Source organism: Saccostrea cucullata, unplaced genomic scaffold (genome assembly GCF_032062105.1).
Source record: "Saccostrea cucullata isolate Sc308-1 unplaced genomic scaffold, CSIRO_AGI_Scuc_v1 ctg7809, whole genome shotgun sequence".
In the NCBI taxonomy this organism is placed as follows: domain Eukaryota; kingdom Metazoa; phylum Mollusca; class Bivalvia; order Ostreida; family Ostreidae; genus Saccostrea; species Saccostrea cuccullata.
The window spans coordinates 9,838-34,757 of record NW_026930594.1 but is presented as its reverse complement, the minus strand read 5'-3'; the positions used below and the strand labels follow the sequence as shown (position 1 = coordinate 34,757).

The 24,920-nt window shown below is 34.9% G+C and overlaps 1 protein-coding gene across 1 annotated transcript; it reads left to right on the top strand.

Annotated features, from left to right (window-relative positions):
• The first annotated feature begins 3,514 nt into the window (after positions 1 to 3,514).
• Positions 3,515 to 6,528, top strand: LOC134229216 (uncharacterized). Its single transcript, XM_062710924.1, has 2 exons — positions 3,515 to 3,633; positions 4,050 to 6,528. The coding sequence occupies exons 1-2, from the start codon at positions 3,553 to 3,555 to the stop codon at positions 6,030 to 6,032; spliced, it is 2,064 nt and encodes a 687-aa protein (XP_062566908.1). The 5' UTR covers positions 3,515 to 3,552; the 3' UTR covers positions 6,033 to 6,528.
• Positions 6,529 to 24,920: the final 18,392 nt, after the last annotated feature.

The following is a 24,920-nucleotide window of genomic DNA, read 5'->3' as shown; positions in this document are numbered from 1 at the left end:
GTTTCCTAGGTGTGAAAATTAAAATGCCTATCAAGCAGAATACAATTTACATTACAACTCTCAGAGCACGCAGAAATGGGCGCGATATCGTCACATCTGTAAATGGTAAACAAAATTATCATTTTCATTAATAGATGAATATAGTTTATACATTGTTCTTTTTTAAACTTGATTAAAACTCCAGAAGTTATAAGACCCTGATAATCATTTATCGATAATACTATAGTATTCGTTTTTTTTCCTGTTAACTTTTTTGTCATCAGCATATAACGTTATAGTTGTTCGAGTTTTGTAAAATTTAGAAGCAGTTAGTTTGTAAAATGAGTAATGAGTATATGCTTATCCAGTAATATAATTGGTATAAATAACGTCCATTAATTAATTTTTGTTCACGATCCCGTAACAATTGACTGATTATTTACATTAGTAACAAAAATTGGGAATCAGCTGACTCCAGATCAGGTCATGTGATTGGACAAAATGGCCGCTAAAGACAGGGAAAAGTGGCGATTTCGTTTGAAATTTGATGACCGCTGACCGCGTTACGCAGGTAACCGCTTAATAGAGTTACTTTATATAGGAAATTTCATTGGGGGAAAATAAAATGACCGCATAGGACAGGAGACCGCTGGATAGAGGTGACCGCTATGGCAAGTTTGACTGTATATGAAAAAATGTGCAGAATGTTAAGAACTTTCATGTGATATCAGGAAAAAGGGGCTTGTTGCTCAGATTAGGAGAGGGGCCAAAAGTCTTTCATTTTTAACTCTTTCATGATCAATATTGTGTTATACATTATTAAAGCAAAAAGTTATTTATCTTACCGATTTGCAACAAGGTGTCATAAATTTTTATCATATGTTACGTAATAAGGGGTGACAAGGGGTCAGAATGCTAAATCTTTGACGGCTTATATCTCGGAAAAGGGAGATATTTTGATGAGCAATATGGAACAAATAAAGGTCAAAAAAATGTTCAAAACAATATGCACTTTTTGAATTTTTGAAAACAAACAGCCCCATTAAGGGAGAGGTGACCCCTAGATATTTTCATGCAGGATATCTCTTCAACGAAAAGAAATCTGTGAAAAGATGTTGAACAAAAAGTCTTCAAAATCACAAGAACTTTCATTTGCAATCAAGAAAATTGGGATGATCCATCAAATAAGGGGCTCAGTGGGGTTAAAAGTCTTTCATCTTTAACCTTAAATGATCAATATTTTCTCATACAGTGCTGAAGCAAAAGTATTTATTTTAACGATATGCAACAAAATAGTATAAAATTTTGATCATGTGTTACGTAATTAAGGGTCATAATGGGCCAGAATGTTAAATCTATGACGGCTTAAATCTCGAAAATGGGGGATATTTTGATAAGCAATATAGAACAAAAGATAATGAGATAATGTTTAAAACAATATGCACCGTTTGAATTTTTGAAAAACATCCCCATTAAGGACTTACAGAAGATATCTCTTCAACGAAAAGAAACCCCTCAAATTTGGGGCTTAGTGGGATAAAAAGTATTTCATCTTTAACTCTTAAATGATCAATATTTTGTAATACAAAACAGAAGCAAATGTATTCACCTTAACGATTTGCAACAAAATATTATTAAATTCTAAACATATATAATGTTACGTTACGTTAGGGGTCACAAAAGTCCAGAATGCAAAATATTTGAGGCATTATATCTCGAAATGGGAGAATATGGACGGAAGACCTACTCATTGCTCGCAACGAGATCGTACCTAGTTTATTAATATTATCATTAATTGATTAGTTATCTTCATTTATTATTAGTCATTTTCCTTCTACTCTTTAAGATTTCATTTAATTATTAAAATGCATTCTCTGTAAGCACCAAGAATCTTGAAAACGACATGTCTCGGATTTTGATAGAATTTTCACCATAGGTGTGTCTTGGTACAAAACTAGTAAATATGGTGTCGTGCATTTGGTTGCCATGGAGAAGGATCCATTGAATTCGGCCATTTTTGGCCCCTTTTGACTGAATAAAAAAAAAATTGAGGAAATATAAATGAATATTTATCTACTACACTCTAACAAAAATCATTGAATCATATGATTACATGAACTTTTAAGGCACACAGAGCATATCATCGTTTATTCTAAAAATATTACTCCTGTAAGAACAAGAGGCCCAGGGGCCACATCGCTAACCTGAGGTATTGGCTAGGAAAAAGTACCTATCAGATCAGAACTGAAAGTTTACTGGGGGAGGGGGGGGGGGGTGCTTGAATTTTAACCCCCAGGGGGTCATGATTTGAACAAACTAGAATCTACACTACCTGAGGATGATTCCCTATAAATATCACTATAAGCGTGGCTTTGAAGTACTTGAAAAGAAGATATTGAAAGGATTCCCTATATATTCCTATTTAAAACTTTTATCGGCCATTTGGCCCCACCCTACCCCCGGGGGTCATGATTTGAAAAAAATTGAATCTACACTACCTGAGGATGATTCCACATGAGTTTCATCTTTCCTGGCACAGTGGTTCTTGAAAAGAAGATTTTTTAAAAACGCTATTAATTTTTCTCTTATTCATAATTATCTTCCCTTGGGAAAGAGCGTGGCCCTTCATTTGTACAAACTTGAACCCCCTTCACCTAAGGATACTTTGTGACAAGTTTAATTGAAATTGGCCCAGCGGTTCTTGAGAAGAAGATGAAAATGTGAAAAGTTTACGACAACGACAACAACGCCAACGATAACAACGACAGACGACCGACAAATTTTTATCAAAAAAGCTCACTTGAGCCTTTGGCTCAGGTGAGCTAAAAAGGTTTTGGAAAGTATGGCAATCATATACCAGTACACAGAAATGCTAAATAAAAGGCTTCATAGGAGAGAAAAAAAAAAAAAACAAGAGGCCCATGGACCACATCGCTCACCTGAGAAGCTTTGACCATTCTTTCTTTACTAGATTTCGCCCCTTGTTAGCTCACCTGAGCCGAAGGCTCAAGTGAGCTTTTCTGATCAAAATTTGTCCGTCTTCTGTTGTTGTCGTTGTCGTTGTCGTAAACTTTTCACATTTTCATCTTCTTCTCAAGAACCACTCGGCAAATTTCAACCAAACTTGGCACAAAGTATCCTTGGGTAAAAGGGATTCAAGTTTGTTCAAATGAAGGGCCATGCCCTTTTTCAAGGGGAGATAATCATGATTTTGTTAAAAATTAATGGCATTTTTAAAAAATCTTCTCCTCCAGAACCGCTGGGCCAGGAAAGTTGAAACTCACGTGGCATTATCCTCAGGTAGTGTAGATTCAAGTTTGTTCAAATCATGACCCCCGGGGCAAGGGTGGGGCCAAAATGGCCAACCCAAGTTTACATAGGAAAATATAGGAAAAATCTTTAAAAAATCTTCTTCTCCAGAACCACTGGGCCAGGAAAGATGAAACTCATGTGGCATTATCCTCAGGTAGTGTAGATTCAAGTTTGTTTACCGTCCCGTCATGTGTTTTCGTGGTATATGTGTTTTCGTGGTATTTTTAATTTTTCCGAATTCTCGTGCAGTGCGAGATCGTAATGACGTCATATTTGTTATTAATAAAGGGGAATCCTATATTGATCTGCTGTCAAATAATGAACCGATTCGATACTGTTCAAGTAAGTATAGCCACTGAATATTGTACAGCTCACACATTTTTGGTAATTTGCTTAATGCAAATTTATTCGACGGGTTTAGATAAACAATAAAAACTTACGTAATCAAATCAGAGGACTCTGCAAAATGTCGTCTGTTTACAATCCACTTGGCTACATGATCATGTGATAATAAGTGGGAAATTCCCGCTCTTGATATTTTTTCTACGGTAATCCAGTAATGTCATTTTTATATAATTTTCACGAAAAAGTCACTTGTGACCAATAAGTAAAAGTTTACACAGACAGTTATGTGCTGTAAATAAACAGTTATTTTGTCCAAAAATAAAAATATTTGTGTATATATATTTTTTAAAAATATTTAAATTATGTTTTAAAATGTTTTACTTGTAAATAAAAACAATAAAAATTACTTTTAGGCCTCTCTCAAGAGAAAAAAATATAGAAGTTACTCACCCACACAGCTTACAAACGCCTACATAGATGTGGTGGAAAATAAGTTTTCAGTATATAAGGCATCAAGGAAATATTCTATTCCTGAGCAAACACTTAGAGACAGGGTTAATGGTAATGTAAAGATAGAGACAACTAAATCTGGACCAGACCCATTGTTTAGTGAAGAAGAGGAGGCTAGGCTAGTGAAACATATTCAACAAATTTCAGCTGTTGGGTATGGTTACACTCGCGTTGAGGTCATGAATCTGGGCACAGAGTATGCTATTGCCTTAGGAAAGCGAGACCGGGAGCACCCACTTTCCCTCCAGTGGCTGAATTCCTTCATTGACAGGTGGCCTGATTTAAAAGTAAGGCGCCCTAAAACAATATCAGAGCTACGAGCAAAAGCTACATCACGGGAGAGCATTGAAAAATACTTCAAAGAACTTGAGAGCATCCTTGACAAGTATGATTTACGAGACAAACCAGAATGTATCTACAATGTTGATGAAAAGGGAATTCAACACAATCACTCTCCTCCTTATATAGTCGCTTCATCAGATAGTGTTCCATCTGTTATCACAGCCGAGAAGTCGTCTACTGTTACAATTCTGGGATGTGGAAATGCTCTTGGATACCAGATTCCACCATTTTTTGTCTTTCCAGGAGCAAGAATGAGAAGGGAGTTGATGGAGGGTTGTTCAGTTGGAGCCGAAGGTACTGTCAGCAAGACAGGGTGGTCTAATTCTGAAATTTTTACCACATACCTACAAAACCACTTTGTGCGATTTGCGAAAGGAAGAGTTACTGACCAGAAGATACTGCTTCTATATGATGGTCATCGATCCCATTTTTCGCCAGCTTTGATTGATTGGGCCATAGACCAGGATATAATTCTTTACGTACTACCACCACACACCAGCCATATACTTCAGCCAATGGACGTTGGTTGTTTTGGTCCATTCTCTAAAATCTATGGTAACGAATGCCATAAATTTCAGAGAACCCATGCTGGCAGTGTAAATAAATATAATATTTGTAACCTGGCTTGTAAAGCTTACACCGCTGCCCTGTCGCCTAACAATCTCAGAGGGGCTTTTCGAAGGACAGGAATATTCCCATTTGACCCTTCAGTCGTTTCACTAGGCAATGCATTTTTGGCATCGGACACTCGTAAAGAACTTGAAGTGAATGATGATGATCAGGCTCCAAATAGCATCGGCAGTGGAGAACAGGTACCGGTAGTTTGTGACACACAGGTTCTACCAGATTGCCAGGAAAATAGGAATGTTGAGATGACTCAGGATAAAGATTGCCTAGTTATAGAGGACTTTCAGCACAAAGGCGTTCAGACTGAACCAATTCACATATCATCAGAAGAACCAAAAGAGTCATTGTTGTCATCTTTTTTTGAGAAGAAGAAACCAGTTTTTTTCACGAAGAGTAACAAACAGCGACGCTCAATTAACAAAATTGTGGGTGGAAAAGCAATTACTGAGAACAGCGTTGCTAACCAGGTTAAAGACTATGTAGCTACTGTGACAAAGCCTAAGACAACAAAGAAGCTTAAGTTTTCACCTCCATTCAGACATTCAGATCAAGACAGGAGTGACAAAAGCCTTCCTTCAGAATCATCTGATCCACCAGCAGCTTTATCTGCAGATCAGCCAGGCCCATCTGGAATACATGTACAGCAAAACCGATGCAGTCATCGTGAACCAGAGTGTCTCTCTTCAGATTCCGAAATAGAGGAGAGTGAGAAATGCTGTGTGTGCAAGTTATTTGAACCCAAACAACTTCGTAGTTGTGTGTCTATTGTCTTCACTAAATGGGGAAAATGCATGTTCGACAATTGCGACCACTGGGTGCACTTAGGGTTTTGCACAGAGGTCAGAGTTTTGAGGAGGCATGACATTTTCTATTGCCCTTGCCATGGTCTTCCGGCAAAATCAGCCATCATTGAATAAAATTGAACAAAAACATTACATTGATCACAATATATATTGTTGGTGTGAATAAATTTATTTTAAATTCTCATTTCATTTCAATAAATGTGTTCAATGCAATAACATTATTTTGCTCACAATATTAATTATTGCTACAAATAAATTTATTTCCGATTATTCTGCCAATAAATGTATTTATTTTTTCAATAAATGTGATAATTTTGCCACTATAACATTTATATGTTTTTTACCCAAATGGATTACCATAGATTACTGATTTCTAAAATACCACGAAAACATATGACGTCAGCGAAAATTGTGATCCGGTGCAGTGCAAAACAAACGATGGCCCTCTGAACTAAAAGCAAATGATATGTGAGTTTTAAAAAAATCAAAATAAGGAGAATATCTGTTAATATCTGTAACAAAAAGCAACTGTATCAATTCTTCCAACTTAAAGCACTACATGGTGCGTAACCGCTAATACCACGAAAACTCATGATTCGAGGGTAAATCATGACACCCAGGGCAAGGGTGGGGCCAAAATGGCCGACCCAAGTTTTACATAGGAATATAAGGAAAAATCTTTAAAAATCTTCTTCTTCAGAACCACAAGGCCAGGAAATATGAAACTCATGTGGAATCATCCTCAGGTAGTGTAGATTCAAGTTTGTTCAAATCATGACCCCAGGGGCAAGGGTGGGGCCAAAATGGCCGACCCTAGTTTTACATAGGAATATATAGGAAAAATCTTTAAAAATCTTCTTCTCCAGAACCACTGGGCCAGGAAAGATGAAACTCATTTGGCATTATCCTCAGGTAGTGCAGATTCAAGTTTGTTCAAATCATGACCCCCGGGGCAAGGGTGGGGCCAAAATGGCTGACCCAAGTTTTACATAGGAATATATAGGAAAAATCTTTAAAAATCTTCTTCTCCAGAACCACAAGGCCAGGAAAGATGAAACTCATGTGGAATCATCCTCAGGGAGTGTAAATTCAAGTTTGTTCAAATCATGACCCCTGGGGCAAGGGTGGGGCCAAAATGGCCGACCCTAGTTTTATATAGGAATATATAAGAAAAATCTTTAAAAATCTTCTTCTCAAGAACCACTGGGCCAGGAAAGATGAAACTCATGTGGAATCATCCTCAGGTAGTGTAGATTCAAGTTTGTTCAAATCATGACCCCCGGGGCAAGGGTGGGGGCAAAATGTCCGACCCAAGTTTTACATAGGAATATATAGGAAAAATCTTTAAAAATCTTCTTCTCCAGAACCACTGGGCCAGGAAAGATGAAACTCATGTGGAATCATCCTCAGGTAAAGTAGATTCAAATTTGTTCAAATCATGACCCCCGGGGCAAGGGTGGGGCCAAAATTGCTGACCCAGGTTTACATAGGAATATATAGGAAATATCTTTAAAAATCCTTCTCCAGAACCACTGAGCCAGGAAAGATGAAACTCATGTGGAATCATCCTCAGGTAGTGCAGATTCAAGTTTGTTCAAATCATGACCCCCGGGGCTAGGGTGGGGCCAAAATGGCGGACCCAAGTTTTACATAGGGATATATAGGGAAACCTTTTAAAATCTTCTTTTCAAGTACTTCAAAGCTATGATTAGTGATATTTATATGGAATCATCCTCAGGTAGTGTAGATTCTAGTTTGTTCAAATGATGAACGCCTGGAGGGGGGAGTAAATTCAAGCCCGATGTGCTCAGGTGACCGCTGTGGCCGCTGGGCCTCTTGTAATACATAATTGTGACCCCACCCTACCCCACTGATCATAATTTAGACAGTTTGAAATAATGTACACTACCCCAGGATACTTCCACATAAGTTTCAGCTTTTCTGGCCCAGTGGTTCTTGAAAAGAAGATTTTCAAAGATTTCTCCTAAATATTTCTATGTGAAACTTTGATTACTAATTGTGACCCCGTCTTTCCCCCGGGGGTCACAATTTGAACAATTTAGAATCTACACTACCCCAGGATGCTTCCACATAAGTTTCAGCTACTCTGGCCCAGTGATTCTTGAGAAAAAGATTTTCAAATATTTTTCCTATGTATTTCTATGTAAAATTTTGATTCCCCATTGTGGCCCCGCCCTTCCTCGAGGGATCATGATTTGAACAATTAAGAATCTACATTATACCAGAATGCTTCCACATAAGTTTCAGCTTTTCTGGTCCACTGGTTCTTGAAAAGAAGATTTTCAAAGATTTTTGCTATATATTTCTATGTAAATCTATGATTCCTCATTGTGGCCCCGCTTTTCCCCCGGGGGTCATGTTTTTACAATTTATAATCTACACTATCTCAAAATGCTTCCACATAAGTTTCAGCTTTTCTGGCCCAGTGGTTCTTGAGGAGAAGATTTTTTAATAACCCCATCCTATTTTTGTCTTTTATTCATTATATCCCCTTGTGAGGGGACTTGGCCCTTCATTTTAACAATTTCAATTCCCCGTCACCCAAGGATGCTTTGTACCAAGTTTGGTCAAAATTAGCCCTGTGGTTCTTGAGAAGAAGTCGAAAATGTGAAAAGTTTACAGACGGACAGACAGCTGGACGGACGGACGGACGACGGACAAAATGTGATCAGAAAAGCTCACTTGAGCCTTCGGCTCAGTTGAGCTAAAAAGGTTATGCAATCTGACATGGTTTCTAAAAATTTGGAAAATGGGGAATTTGGCATTTTTATAAGAACAATGGTCTAAAAATAGATTACTCGAATATATAAAATATAAAAATATAAAATATGTTCATAATGTCATTTGCAACATGCTGTTAACATGATGTTAACACTTTTAAAGGGAAATATTTATAAATTCATTAGAAAAGTCAAAACTTTTCCCTTAAATTATTTCACCCCCCCCCCCTTTTTTTACTTTTTTTTTCAAGTCAAAAATAATGAATATCATACTGTAAATATATTACATTTGGCTGTGTATTCTTTTTAGTGCTTTGGGCGGAAACTTCCGCTAATTCAAGTACAATGATAAATGTTTTGGAAATATACACATTAATAAGAATCATATATCATATCATAAATTATATCTATGCCAACTTGGTCAAAAATCAATTACCGCCAAATATCGTACACGCTAAATATAATACATTTACAGTAACTCAATGTACAAAATTGATGTATATAAATGAAAATGGTTTGAAATTCTGCAAAAAATGTGAATTTATAATTTTGTCCATAATTTAAAAATGTACATAAAAGAATAATTTTTTTCCACAGAAATGCTCAGGTTAAAAAGTGATAGCGACAGTAAATTGTATCAAAGCAGAGTAATAACCATTTGATACAGACTTTGAAAATGAATTTCAAGATTTAATGACACAATGAATAGTACTTGTGATATAAATGTAAATACTATAAGGACTCTGACAATAATCTCATTAGGTATGTGTGATACTAGTAGATGATCCATAATACAGACCAACTTGTTTAGGTACAATTGATAAATACATGTGGCAGCAAAAAATGTATAAAACTTTTGGACAAAATTTTTTTGTAGAACTTTAGATGTTCCAGTCACTCTAGGTTTGCCATCACTGGTTTTGTGAGAAAATATAAATTAATTTATTTTCACCATCCCTGTCAAAGCTATAGATCAGCTTTAGATGAGAAAATGTCATGGTCTCTGCCAGACTCCTCTTCATAAAACTTTACCAATCAGCACACACAAATACCTGTACCCTTACCAAAGTAAAATTATTGCAGCAATATTGCTGCTTTATTGCGGCAACATTGCGGCAACACATTTTTGTCACCAGAAGCAAGCTTTTTGGGTTAGTGAAATATCAACAACTTCTGGTGACATTTTGGCAATACTGCCAGAAAAAATGAAATATCACCGCTAGCTGCAACAACTTCCGGTGACATTCTGGCAATACTGCCAGAAAAAAAACTTCTAGGATTACCCATGAGCCATTTGTTGAGCCATTTGTTGAGCATGCTCAGTCATTTACTTCCTCTTTTTAAATAAAGTGGAGGGAATTCAAAGGCAAGCATGTTTTGCTTCTTTACTGACTTGTATCAAGTTGATTAGAGTTGTTAATTGCCTACAGTGGGATTAGTCAAGATGAGTAGTAAGACTGCATAGTGTGGAATGACTAGAAAAAAGAATTTAAGCAGAGTTATAGGAATGCATGTGTACTCTGTTTCCATATCATCAGACTTGGTGAGTCAAAACCAATATTCTTTTTGAGATGAATGATTCAATGGAGATAAAATTGGAAAAATTATATGTTTTTCAATTAGTGCTTGTGATGCATGTATACTAGACTTGTATGTCTATATATCTTAGAGTAGCAGGAAAAGATGAATTAAAGCATGTTATTTGAAAATTCATGCAGAGTTGCTGGACATTTTCACAGTGGCATATTAATATTGTTTCTATAAACTTTTTTTATGCGCCCGTCTTGATAGATCGGGGGTACGTATTGTTTTGTCCTGTCTGTTTGTTTGTAAACTTTAATCTTCACCATTACTTTTGAACCAATGAGAGATAAAGATTTCATATCTGGTATGTCTACTCCACTAATTAAGTTCTTTCAAATGACATCAAGGTCAATGGCCTTGTGACCTTGACTGTGACCTACATGTATATGCTAAAAATAACTTTTTCGAATATTCATCATAATTTAAAATTAATGAAAGATAGAGACTTTATATTTAGTATGCATAATTCACTAATTAAGCTTTTTCAAAAGACACCTGAAGGTCAATGACCTTGAGACCTTGGCTGTGACCCATATCCTTAAAATAGATTTTTTGAATCTTTGACTTAAATCTTGAGCCATAAAAGATAGAGAACTTGTATTATGTATGCACCCTTCATTAATTAAGCTATTTCAAATAACTCCAAGGTCAATGACCTTGGGACCTTGACTGTGACCATATACTTAAAATAGATTTTTTGAAACTTCGACATAACTTTTGAGTCATAAAAGATGGAGAATTCATATTTGGTATGCACCTTTCACTAATTAAACTCTTTCAAGTAACACCAAGGTCAATGACAATTTGACCTTTACTGTGACCAATATGCTAAAGATAGCCATTTTGATCCTCTGCCATAAATTTTGAACTATAAGAGATAGAGACTTCATATTTAGTAATCATACTCCACTAATTAAGTTCTTTCAAATGACACCAAGATCAATGACCTTGTGACCATGACTGTGACCCATATGCTATAAATAGCTTTTTCAAACTTTATTGCCACCAGGCGCACAGTGTTTCACAAACATATCTTGATTTTCATTACGATGATCAACATAATTTTCTATCTATTCAAAGAATAGCAGAAGTAGCTATTTCTTATTGACCCTGTGGCTTGCTATTATTTGTTATATTCCTCAGCACAGTTTGTTAATTGTTAGATTGATAGATCATTATTTCTATTAAATACCAATTTATATCTAACTTACATACGAAAAACGAAATTGCCGCAATATTGTGGCAATAATGCCGGAAGGTGTTGCCAGAAGGTCAACATTTTGGTCATGATTTGCAGCAATATTGCTGCAACCTTTTTCTGGCAATATTGTAGCAAAACTAATTAACATACGAAAAACGATATAGCCGCAATGTTGCGGCAATAATGCCGGAAGATGTTGCCAGAAGATCAATATTTTGGTCATGATTTGCAGCAATATTGCCGCAACCCCTTTCTGGCAATATTGGCGCAAAACTAATTTACATAGGAAAAACGATATAGCCGCAATATTGCGGCAATGTATTGCCAGAATGTTGCTGCAATATTGCGGCAATAAAGCCAGAAGATGTTGCCAGAAGGTCAATATTTTGGTAAGGGTAGTTCTTTGATTTTTCAGCAATGAACACCTGATGAAAATGAGAAATATTTTTGTACTACAGTACAGATGATTGTTTTATACAATATACATGTGATTCATTGAAAGTTTGCAGCAGAGATTATTCTGTCCAACTTACATGATAACATATAGTCTACTGCACGTAGTCAAATATTTTTCTTAGTTCTTACATTGATTCCCGAGCAAATTAACAAATAAACATTTGATTTTAGAGCCACCAAATTTATATCTGTATCTACCAAATGATACAATAAAACTGTTCATACCTTCAAAATTCTTTCATGTATTGATAATAAATTTAATGTTGACAACAAGCTGTTTATCTTCTGAGGGTCTCCCAAACAGTACCGTAGATTATAGCTACAAAAATATATATACAATTGCATGTATATTACATGCAATTGTTGAGATACATGAACATGTAAAATAGACCCTATTTATAGCGAGCGCAGCAAGGTCAATAGACTAATGTGTATGAACAGAGGAAATTCGAAATGAAATCTTTACATACGTCAGGCAAATATTTATGTGAAGATTCCAAGAATTCTTTTACTACCCAATGTCCTTTGCGCGAATAAATAAATAAATAAATAACGTAGAGCATTAATTACAGGATTTCATTTTGTAGAAATCTTTGAAAGAATCCAAAAATAACTCGGCGACGTTTTTCGACCAAAATTGCACTTGACCTATAGCTTCAACTCGACGCTCCGCTGTCTCCGATAACTCCGACGAACTCAGTGACGTCGTGTGACGTCATAGTTAGCCGAGATGTCTCGTGCGGCTTAATGTTTGAAGTGACTGATACATTTTTCAAGTGTTGTTGATGGTACAACTGCGCTCGCCCCAACGGTCACACTGTAAAACATATTGAAATATTTACATATCCATTGCTCTCTCCCACTATGAACCTGCAGGCGTCAACTGCATTCATAGCACTATAGACCACTTGCTCCTGCTATGTGTGCAATTGCTCTTTCGCACTCCTGTAGTACAAGTTCAACTACAATTATGTACATTGTTAAGAAATATATATATGAAATGTTTCGTAAAAGGAATAAAAATAAGTTTCTAGTAATATTTTTTTTTAGAAAAAAAGAAATTCAGAACAATTATTTCAGATTTATATCTTTAAAAATTTAATTTTGGTCAATGTATTTAATTGTATAATAAAACTTTTTAAATATTGAAGAGAACTGCCATATTCTTATTTTTTCTTATAATTTTTTGCAAATTTGTACAAAGAACGATAACTCTTTACACCTGGGTGATAAAACATTCAGAAAGAGCAAAAGTGTGTCTATTTCAAGAACGATTTCAGCTCTTAAAAATGAATAAAAAAACTTTAAAAATCACAGAAAATCATTCTGGAGTTATAATCGTTACCAAAACATACCTTTATTTCATCATAAGGTTAAATTATTGATTTTTGTCAGAGGGTTTAAATGACGTTGATCGATGACGTCACAACACCATCAAAACAAAAATTAAGAGAATGTGACGACAGTGCAGCTTGTATCCAGATAACCGAGTTTAAGAGGCAAATACTGTACAATTTGTTTGTGATTTATTAGAGAAAAGGTGCAACGATCAGGTATACCAGTTTTATAGCCGTGTGTTTTTCTTTACAAAAGACAAACCACATCCTTATGTAAGCCAGGATTTCCTCTGATATTCTTGACAACATCAAATAATGCATATATAAGTAATAAACAACGCTATCGCGCATCATGGAATATGCCAGCAGAGCAATTGCTATTCATAACGCCATGTTCACTAAATAACGTTGTTTATTTCTTAATTATATGCATTATCCAACATTTCATGGTGTCAGATAAAAATTTAGATGTGAGGAATATTTTTTACTAGTTCAGCTGTAGTTGTCAATGCCTAAATTAGATAACATGAATTCCATAAACAAATATAAATATAAATGCTTACCTGTTGCAATCTGTGTATTAGTTCAGTCCCTGGAACGTTCTACTTTCCCATTTTTCCGTTCGCTCACCGTTCGTTCATCGTTCGTTCAGCGTGCGTTCACCGTTCGTTCAGCGTGCGTTCACCGTTCGCTCTCCGTTCACAGTTTTGCGTTCACCGTTCACAAAACGTTCACCGTTCGCTCTTCGTTCCATTTACTTTGCGTTCACCTTGCGTTCACCGTTCACTTATCGTTCAGTCTCCATTGTCATTCGGAACTCCGAAGTGAAAGGACTTATCTTTTTGATGGTAAGGATTTACACGTTTTTTAATTAAATAACTAAAATATCGTGTTTGAAGAATAATTATTTCATTGCAAAAATTATCTACGATATTTATATTTCTATTATAATAACTTAGCTGTTACTTTATCCGTGAAATTTCCCCGGAAAAAAAATACATTAAGAACCTACATGTATGTGGAACGATGCAAAAATATTAAATTTAAAAAAGGGGAATGTACAAAGGCTTCACGCACGGCATCATCTTGTTGTAATGTAAAAGACGACAAATCAATAATGGATGGATAATAATCCAAGTAAGACAAGAATACACAAAAAAAAAATATTTCTAACACGTATTAAAAAAATGCACGAAAACATTTATGAGAACTACACATAGGTCATGAAACAATAGTATTTCAAAATATACATGTGCCAACAGTAGTATTTAAAATTGGCAGGGAATGTGTTTCAAATTCAATTTCAAACTTAATCCTTAAAAGTATTAGCTTCCATTATTTATTTTTTTCTGTAGAAATGCAAAAATAAGATATAGATATGAAAACTAAAAATATTAAAACTTGTTGGAAATACTACGTGACTCTTTGCCCTCGGCATACTCGGTGAAACGAGATTTCCACACCTCCGCTGTGTCAAATGATTTTGATTGGCAGACCAAGCACGTGAAGTTGAAGATGGAAAATAAAAGCCGATGATTACTGTGAAATGAATTTGTTAATCTTAAAACTTTGATTACTTTTATTGCTTGGAAAATTTCGGAAAAAATAATAAGAATTTTTATTTGATACAACAAATATCTGAGAATAAGGGGATCTCTCTCTCTCTCTCTCTCTCTCTCTCTCTCTCTATCTCTCGTACATTTCTCTGATTAATAAAAACTATGACAGCACATTACTTATTTAGTTTTTAGTTTTGAAAATTTAATCTATTACAAATAATTTTAATGTCTCTTTCCATCATCTTGTCCGAGTATAATCACGGCCGGGAAATGTTTACAGATACATGTAGAAAGAAGGTAAAATAATCATCATAAAAGAAATGAAATGACACATAAATATAGATTATTTATACAGAGAAAATTGACACAAAACTCAATATAAAATTTATATTTATTTATTGTGGCGAGTATTGGCCGTGGCACAATACAAAATTGTGGGACGCCATTTCAATTGGGCGTACCCACCAAATTCAAACATCAACAATGTGCGTTTCTTTTTTCCAACCGTCCCGGGTTAACCGCGGAGGGTCAGCACACATACAAAATGTTCAAATCAATCAATCAATAATTCAATCAATCAATAAGTCATATTTCAATTCCAAATATCAAGCATATCAACTTGTTTTATCAAATCTTGTATATCATATATCATTAATATCTCAAACTTCATAGATCAAACATCTCAAACTTCAAATATCAACATTTTTCATATTTCAAACCTGTACGATGTAGTACAATTCCAAAGTATATATTACTGTCACCAATAGTAAGCTTATTAGCTTAGTTTACACTAGCATTAGCATTTCATCAAGGTGACAGTTTATTACAAGTTTCACACAAACATTCAGTTATCAGTTGACTTGGTGTGCGCAGACGCTTCACAGTAATGACTTCTTGAAATAGTGCCACGACGGTTTCTTTTACTTGAAAATATCAATCCTATGACCAATTATATGCTACCAATTTGATTTTATAAACAATAGAAAGTTTCACAATTTTGCAACACTATTTGGTACGGATATTGCACAGAGACACTTTAGCGCATGTTTAGCACAATCCTTAAGGCTGGCAATGGACTTGATATGGGCATCATATGGTAGATTCTTCACTTTAACTTCTCCTTAGACGGCACCAAGATATTTTTTTATGGGTATAAGGTATTCATCTCGGCAAGCAGATCAAAGCTGTTTCACTGCAAAATAAAGCAAAAAACCAAGCAGCAGAATATCATTCTTTACTTAGAGAAAATGGAACATTCTAAAATTAAGGTAGTGGGAGGGCGGGTTTTTAAAGTTACAAAACAAAATTTCATGTATTTTATTGCAAGCAATTGTTATGCGTCTTTACCTTCGAAAGGTTCAGGAGAAAGGAATGTGAAGATCAAACCCGACCTTTTATATACTACACTTGATGTGTCAACCAAACCCGACCCTTAAAAGCCAACGTTCAAATAACAAATACTTGGGACCTATAAACTAGTTTAATTCCTTCTAAATGTCTGAGCAACCTTGCAATGCTCTTTACCACCATAATTTTTTGTTTCTCCATTAGTCAACGCAAGTTAGATGTAAATGGTTGTAGTTAATCAAAATTAAAGATCTGGGTTTTTTAAAAATTAAATAGGGGGAGTTTCACTCCAGAGAACTACCTATATCATAATTCCTATTTAAAAATTGCTTGGAAAGCCATGTCCTGCTGTTTGAAAAAAAAACAAAGAAATTTTATATCTCCGAAGGCGACTCATTCACTCTCTAATTAGCCAATTTAAGCAGAGCAATTTAAATAAATTCTTAATCATTTTCAATTACAAGAAGGTACAACACTATTTAGTGATGGTTACAAATGCCTGTAAAAGACAATACTATCATTTTGGAAGCATACTGGTCTTGTTTAATGATATTCCTACAAAAGATACATTAGCTGAAACATGTAACAAATTTACTAGTATTCCAATTTGTATATCATACTTACCAGTTAAGCTGCCAGGAAGATATTTGGCACCTTACAGATGCCATTTTCAAACTAGGATTTTTTGGCTGCAGTTTCATTACCCATGCTTGCAATACTTGTGTACTTGACTAATCTTATTTATGTGCTTATTAACTAAGTCCCTTCCCTCTTACATATATTCTTTCAATAAATATTATTAATGCCTGTGGTACATGTATGTGCATCTGAGCTCTACAGCTCTATATGACCACATTCTTGCACTGTGTAGCCAAAAATGCAAAGTAAAGTCTAAAATTCTTAAAAGTATAGATGTTTGATCATTAATTACATCAAATGGAAATATTTTATTTTATTTATTTATTTATTTATTATATGCAATGAGCCTGAATAAGGATATGGAAATAACGAACAGTATTCAATCTCAACGTCCATTATACAAATATACAAAACAAGAGCAGAGCAAACACGGACCTCCGAAACATCAGAGGTGGGATCAGGTGCCATGGAGGAGTGAGCATGTACTGCTATCAATATATGCTTGATCCTTCTTAATAGTATTTTGATTTAAAAACATACACCGAGTGAAATTCGTTTTAAATGCAAGCCTAAGGGACAATGCGCAGTCCTAAGTTTTAAAGTCTGCATAATAAGAACAGAGTTACAAAATAAAAGCACCCTGTGAGGAACTTTAATAGCCCGAACATGTTAAAAATGAAGTCAATTGCACATTCAAGATTGAGCAATCTGTATAAAATCCAAAAACATATAAACTTTCTGTGAGAACTCTTTTGAAAATTAATTGATACATTGTTAGGGATTTAAGGAACTTGCCTAATTGTGTCACTTCTTGTGTGTAAATATAACCAAATAGTTTAAATAAGTTTATTTGCAACATACATTCTGTTGCATGTCCTATAAGATAACTTGGATTCTAGAAGTAATTGTAATTTAACTTGGCATTTCCAACACTGTTATTTTAAGTAACCTGAACGGATCTGGAAGGTCATGTCTACCTACATCACAAATATCCAATATCTCTACTGAAAGCTTTTCCTAATCCCAAAAGTTTAAGAAAATGAGATTTGACTATTTCTTTTTTGCTTTAATTATTAAAAACCAAAATATATTCATTTATAAATGATTCCAAAACATTCTTGACATTTCTTGGATTACAGATTGCAATTTCCAACCTTTCATTTCCACTTTATTGGATCAAAACAAAACTATCCTAGTAATTCCAGTCTTAGGCAATGGATGGTTTATGGTTATATATAAGTATTTTGTATTTAGCTTTTCATTCAAGAATTAATATGAATTGATACATTATGCTGTTTAACAATGAAGATGCCCCCCCCCCCCCTTCTCATTTTTACCTTTGTATTTCTACATTTCACTGACCATTTTGTTTCCAATTGAATAACTAACAAATAGAATCAATGACCAGAAAGCTCCAACAAATACAGACTTGAGAAAGGCATTTTCCAGAGGATCATTGCTCCCGACCCCAAATTTAGATCTCTTTTCTTCTTTAAGTCAACTATAATGAGTACGATGCCCAATTTCAGTATAAATCTATATAATTTATGATATGCAGTTGATCTTATCACTTGCCTTATGAATATCAAAGGCTTTCACAACATTAGATAGTAATATTTCATGAATACAAAGAACTAAACTCTAGGAAAATTGGGTGCATTTAAATCACTATCACAAAACTACTCTGGAAAAAGATAATTATGTACTTTATTCTCCTTTTTTTACATTCATCACAAACTTGAGATATATATACTATGTCAGCCTGAAAAATGTTGTAAGTAATGCCTAATAAAAGTTTTGAGCTATGTTGAAAAGCTTAACAGTTCTAAAGCATGCTGTAAGTAATGCCTAATAATTCTGAGCCATGTTGTAAGTAATGCCTAATAATAGTTCTGAGCCAGGTTGAGCCATGTTGTACGTAATGCCTAGTAGTTTTCAGCCATATTGTAATTAATGCCTAATTGCTCTGAGCCATGTTATAAGTAATGCCCAATAGTTCCGAGCCAGGTTGTTCCTAGTAGTTTTCAGATATATTGTAGTTAATACCTAATTGCTCTGAGCAATGTTGCATGTAATGCCTAATAGTTTGAGCCGCATAAACCCATGTTGTAAGTAATGACTAGTAGTTTTCAGCCAGGTTGTCATAATGCCTAATTGTTCTGAGTCATATTTTAGATAATGCCTTCAGCCAAATAGTTCTTAGCCATGCTTTACGTAATGCCTAATATTCCTTGGATTTAAAAGACTCACCAAGTTCTATTCCTACAATCAAACAAAACGTTGCAACTGTTTACATTACATACCTGAATATCTATAGAAGAAAAATTGAATATAATCTCACAAACAGAAATTTAATGAAAATGTGCAATGGGTCTGAAACATTCTTCTTATGTTACATATGAAAAATTAAGCTGCTGCATTATCTGCACCTAATATTACAAGAGCATATCAAAACAATCTATTGGGTTATTTTGACCGTAGTTTTAAACAAATTTCAGGCAACTGTAAGTCCTTATTTTGAGAGACATCAATGTAAAATTTTATGATTTGAATGTAGATCTGCAGTTATTTTGGGAGATTATTTTATTGCAACCTAATTTGTAAGATTTACTGGTTGTTATGTTTAATTTCATTTTGTTTGCCGCTCATTTCTGGTACTTTTTTCTTATCAAAAGCTATGCTGGCAGACATTGCTTATAATTTGGTGTCAATCTACAGTTGAAAAGACAATTCAAGTATACATGTATACATTACACACTCAACTAATTAATGCAATACAAAGGTGATTGATGTACCTGATATACTGGACTGTTAATCTGTGATTATACTTATTTCAATGTCTGGTTTTCCAAACGATTTGAAGATAATTTTCAATGCCTTTCTTTGACTTGTAGTCTTGTATTTGGGACCATGTCCACGAGAAGCTCCGACCGAGTTTCCTTATTGTTGTTCACATGCATAGGGCCTATTCTAGTTTGCTTTCGCCGGGTTTCGAAGCAGTATGAAACAAAAAGAGAGTTATTAATGTTAATAAGCAACATTACATCATTGTATAACAATACAAAGGTATAAGTAAACGATTTTTTAGCATAACCGCGTGCGCGTCGTCTGCTTTGTAAAGTGTTTGAATCCAATCTCATCCGTCATAATTAATGCACATCAATAGTAATAACAGCGTTAAAATGGTTGAGAACAATGCATAAATGAAAAATCATACAAATTTTAAAGTTACAAAACAAAATTTCATGTATTTTATTGCAAGCAATTGTTATGCGTCTTTACCTTCGAAAGGTTCAGGAGAAAGGAATGTGAAGATCAAACCCGACCTTTTATATACTACACTTGATGTGTCAACCAAACCCGACCCTTAAAAGCCAACGTTCAAATAACAAATACTTGGGACCTATAAACTAGTTTATAGGTCCCATCAAATATACTTTTCTCGTAAAATAAAGGCATCTATTTTGTATACACAAATAAATGCTAATATTTTGCATTAGAATTTAAAAATACGCGTTTTTTATGCAATACTTCAACAGAAAATTGTGAATTTCAAAGAAAAAATTGGTACGAAAATACGTTTAATTGTTTCAACCGGATACAGTGTACTTAATTTATTCTATAAGTACACTGTAGTAGCTTTATCTTTTAAAGTCCACATTATTTTATTAGTTAAAAGAGTAAGCATAACTATTTACTATAAAAGTAGATTAATTTATTTTTTAACAACACGCGGCAACAAATACACGTTTAACGGCGATTAAAATCATGTTATCAAAATATCGATTTAAACATAGGTATGTGCAGAAAAAAAATGTTTTTATTATTTATTCATTTATTAATCTATTTATTTATCTATTTTTTTATCTAAGTAGTAGTTTTATCTTCAAAAGTCCAAATTATTTTATTAGTTAAATGAATACTGTATACAGGGTCATTTTCGCCCCGTGTTATTTTCGCCCTTTCAAACTTGCAAATAATTTTGCCCCGTTTTAAATTCGCCCATTCACAGTTTTGTTTAAGAAAATATACTGTATTATTCGAGTTCGCCCCGTTTTAAATTCGCCCAAACGAGGATAGAGCGAAAGGCGCGAAAATAAACGGGGGCGAAAATTTCCTTGTATACAGTAAGCATAATTATTTACTTTATAAGTACATGTAGATTAATTTATTTTTAAACTTCACGCGGTAACAAATACACGTTTTACGGCAATCAAAATCATGTTATTAAAATATCGATTTAAACATAGGTAACTGCAGAAAAAAATTTATTCATTCATTTATCAATTCATTTATCTTTTGTTTATCTTTGTTTATTTATATTTATTTATGACATTGGAATTATAGAATAAAAGAATATAATTTCAATGCAAGGAAAAGATTGATTAGGCCTTCCGAATAAATCGTTCATCTTGCATTCACCGTTCGTTCATCGTTCACTTTGCGCTCGCGTTCGCGCTCCGTTCGCGTTCTGCGTTCACACATCGTTCACCAAGTTGCGTTCAACGTTCGCACATCGTTCACTCACCGTTCGCTCTGCGTTCCTTCACCGTTCGTTCAGCGTTCGTTCACCGTTCAGGTGGGAATTAAAGTAGAACGTTTCAGGGACTGTATTGATACAGAAATACTGCATCCCTTTAGATTTTCTCAGCTTTTGTCATTTAGGGAACATCGATGCCAGCTGCAAGCAATTTCCGCACAGTATGTATAAAAACCAGCTAACCCGAGTTGTAGCGGGACCGAGCGTGCGGTCCTTTTTGCTATTTCAAAATCCTCCTTAGACTTAATTAAATTCCTCCTTTGGTAGCGTAATAAAAATTCCAGTTATAAGTTTACAAGTTTATTAAATATTTTCAATAAATAATCACAATTACATTATGTATAACTAATACAAAATATTATTTCACAAATCGTTAATCCTCAAACTATATGTCTCTCACTGATTGCCTCTATATCCCCTATCTATCTCTCTCTGAGCACGCTTGCGTGCACGCCCTATATATATACATGTTAGGGGCAGCTCCGATGGAGCTGCCAATACCCAGATAGCAAGCTTACGTTGGCCCAATGTTGGGCCAACGTTGTAAGTTACGTTGGTCCAATATCGGAAAATGACGTTGGGCCAATGTAATTTTGCTCATCGGCGCAACGTTGCGCCGACATGTTGGCGCAACGTTGGCCCAATGTCATAGAACGATAATTCTGACGTTGGTCCAACGTTGGGCCACTGTTGTCAGTTATGTTGGCCCAATGTCGGAAAATTTATATTGGGCCAATGTAATTTTGCTCATCGGCGCAACGTTGCGCCGACATGTTGGCGCAACGTTTGCCCAATGTCATAGAACGATAATTCTGACGTTGGTCCAACGTTGGGCCACTGTTGTCAGTTATGTTGGCCCAATGTAAGAAAATTTATATTGGGCCAATGTAATTTTGCTCTTCGACGCAACGTTGCACCGACATGTTGGCGCTACGTTGGCCCAATGTCATACAAAATCTACAATTCTGATGTTGGCCCAATGTTGTCCCAACATATTTTTGTACAAGGATATTAAGAAATCTATGGAATTCCATGGAAATATAAGAAATCCCAGGAATATACAATGAAAACTGAAATAATGATAACATCACAATTTATCATAGATCAAATCTATATTTCAAAATTAAAAATTCGTTTCTTTTACAATGTGTTTTGAAACAAATATATATTATTACATATACACTTATAGATGTACAATGTAAGCACATTTTTTCAAAGTATTCTCACTGATTGACATTCTTTGTAATAAAACAAACTATTTCTTTTTTAAAATATGGCATTTGACTTAATGACATTGGGAGAGGTCATTGCAGTTACAAAGAACTTCCAGTTGCCCATGTACATTTACCGTACAAAGTTAATGAATAGACTTGAGTGACAAACACATGTATTAAGTACAAAATATCAACTACACAACTACATTAATAAAAAAGATCCCATAAAATCAACACATGCTGTTTTCACCGAATATGCCAAAGATCCTAATTAAGTTACTGTTAGATCCGAAATTTCTCAAGTATCTGCTTGAATCACTTCCTCACTGATATCCCATGAAATTCACAATAATAAACAAATAAAATATGGCGTTATGTTAGAGGGTAGCCAAATAAATGGTCATGCTCAGTCATGAACGGCTTTACTTTAAGTAGGAAGGTTCAGAAAGTTCAATATTGATCATTTCCATAGTCACTTCAAACTTTGCAGGCACAATTTCTGAAAGAAAAGATGACCATTAGGATGTATTATAATCAATATCTATCGCATATATAAACAAAAATATATGACAAATAATAAAGTAAGGATCTACAAGACTGTAAAGACAATTGGTTATTTCAACCTCACAGTTTAGTATAGTGTAGAATAGAAATTCACTATCTTGCATTGTTTTTATTTAGGCAAAATTAGGCAAGGGGTCTGGGGGCCGCCTAGTGGGGACCAGGGGGTGAAGCCCCCGGAAGCTCCTGGATTCTAGAGATTTTGTTGGGTAAAAATGAGGTCTACCAATTAGACATATTTACATTTTCTAGACGAAACTGTGATTTACGCTAACTTTGATAATTTTAGGGGGCGCCGGGTGCGGCACTGCGCCCCCCTTAAATCCGCCACTGTTTAGATTACCTGTCAGAATCCATTGTTCTGTATTTTAAGGATAAGGAAATTAAAAATTAAGAATATAAAACTCTTGTTTACTTTTGTGGATGAAATATTTTTTTGATAGTTTTATGCTAAAAGATACAAGTTAATAAAAACAATGTTAGGTTATTTGTGTTACTTTAAAATAAAAAAAATTGAGCTGGTTCTCACCATTTTTACAAGCTGACAACTCGCCGGCACTTAGGGAATCGTCTCGGGCACAGTCCACTGCATGCAACTATTAAATAATCAAAATAAGTGCTGAAAATTATCTTGTACATGCATTTAAAAATAAATATATATTATTACATTGTACAGCATACTCTGTAAATGAAGAGAGGCTTCACTAAAATTCCTGAATCGATCCCAAACGAGGAAATTCGGGTTGAAATCCATCTTTATGAGAGATGTTTAGGAGTGTTAAATTATTATGAAATAGCGCTTGCTCAAATGATTTCTCTGCAAGGCGTTTTATGTGTAGTGTCCTGACTAAGGAACAGTAGCAAAAGCAATAATTCATTCAAGGACAAATGTTAAAATATTTTGTACATTGTACCTACCGCAGTACCGCCGGTCGTAAAATGTCTTCATCTTCTGTCAAAACAGAAATTCCATCCAAAGGTAGTCATAATTCTCCTTTTCGCAACACTCTCCAGGGGCGGATATAGGATTTGTGGTTAGGGGGGGCGTGGATAATTTTATCGAGGCAAGGGGTCTGGGGGCCGCCTTCAGGCCCCCAATGGGGCCCTGGTGGGGGCCCAGGGGGCGAAGCCCCCAGAAGCTCCTGGGTTTTCGTGTATTTTAGAGTAAAACCAGGCACAATAATATTAAAAGTGCATATTTTTCAATAAATTATTTTTGTTTAAAGTGGCATACAGGTCCGGATGTTTGAATAATAATTATATTGAATGTTTCTCAATTCTCATTGTATTGTTACACATGCCACTATAATAAACGATTTATTTACTTATTAATTACTAATAGTGGTACTGGTTAGTGATGTACCAAAGTACGACATGTTTAATACTAGTCATATCATACTTTGAATGGTGGGGGCCCAGGGGCGCAGCCCCCGGAAGCTCCTGGATTTTTGTGTATTCTAAGAGTAAATCCAGGTAAAAAACAGTGGTTTGGTTAGTTTTGTACCAAAATGTGGCATTATAATTATAAGTCACATCATACTTTGAAAATTTTAGGGGGGGGCGTGCGCCCCCCACGCCCCCCCTTAAATCCGCCAGTGCTCTCTTCCGAACTTTCCTTCTGTACAACATCAACATGGCTGCGTGTAACCCACCAAAAATTTAAATTTCGGCGCGGTGTGTTGTTTAAATTAATTGCTTATCGAGCCCGACTTCGATCCCGACGTAATTGTACTATTAGTCGACAGTTTTAGAGAAAAATCTAAGTTATATTCCATAGTTTTGAAAATCTACGTAAGGGTTAAATAACTAGAAATGAATAAATA

Bases quoted from the DNA above. Each gene is read 5' to 3' on its own strand.
- LOC134229216 (XM_062710924.1), top strand. From the start codon at position 3,553: ATGACGTCATATTTGTTATTAATAAAGGGGAATCCTATATTGATCTGC. The intron at 3,634-4,049 runs GTAAGTATAGCC...AATTACTTTTAG, and splicing joins ACCGATTCGATACTGTTCAA to GCCTCTCTCAAGAGAAAAAA.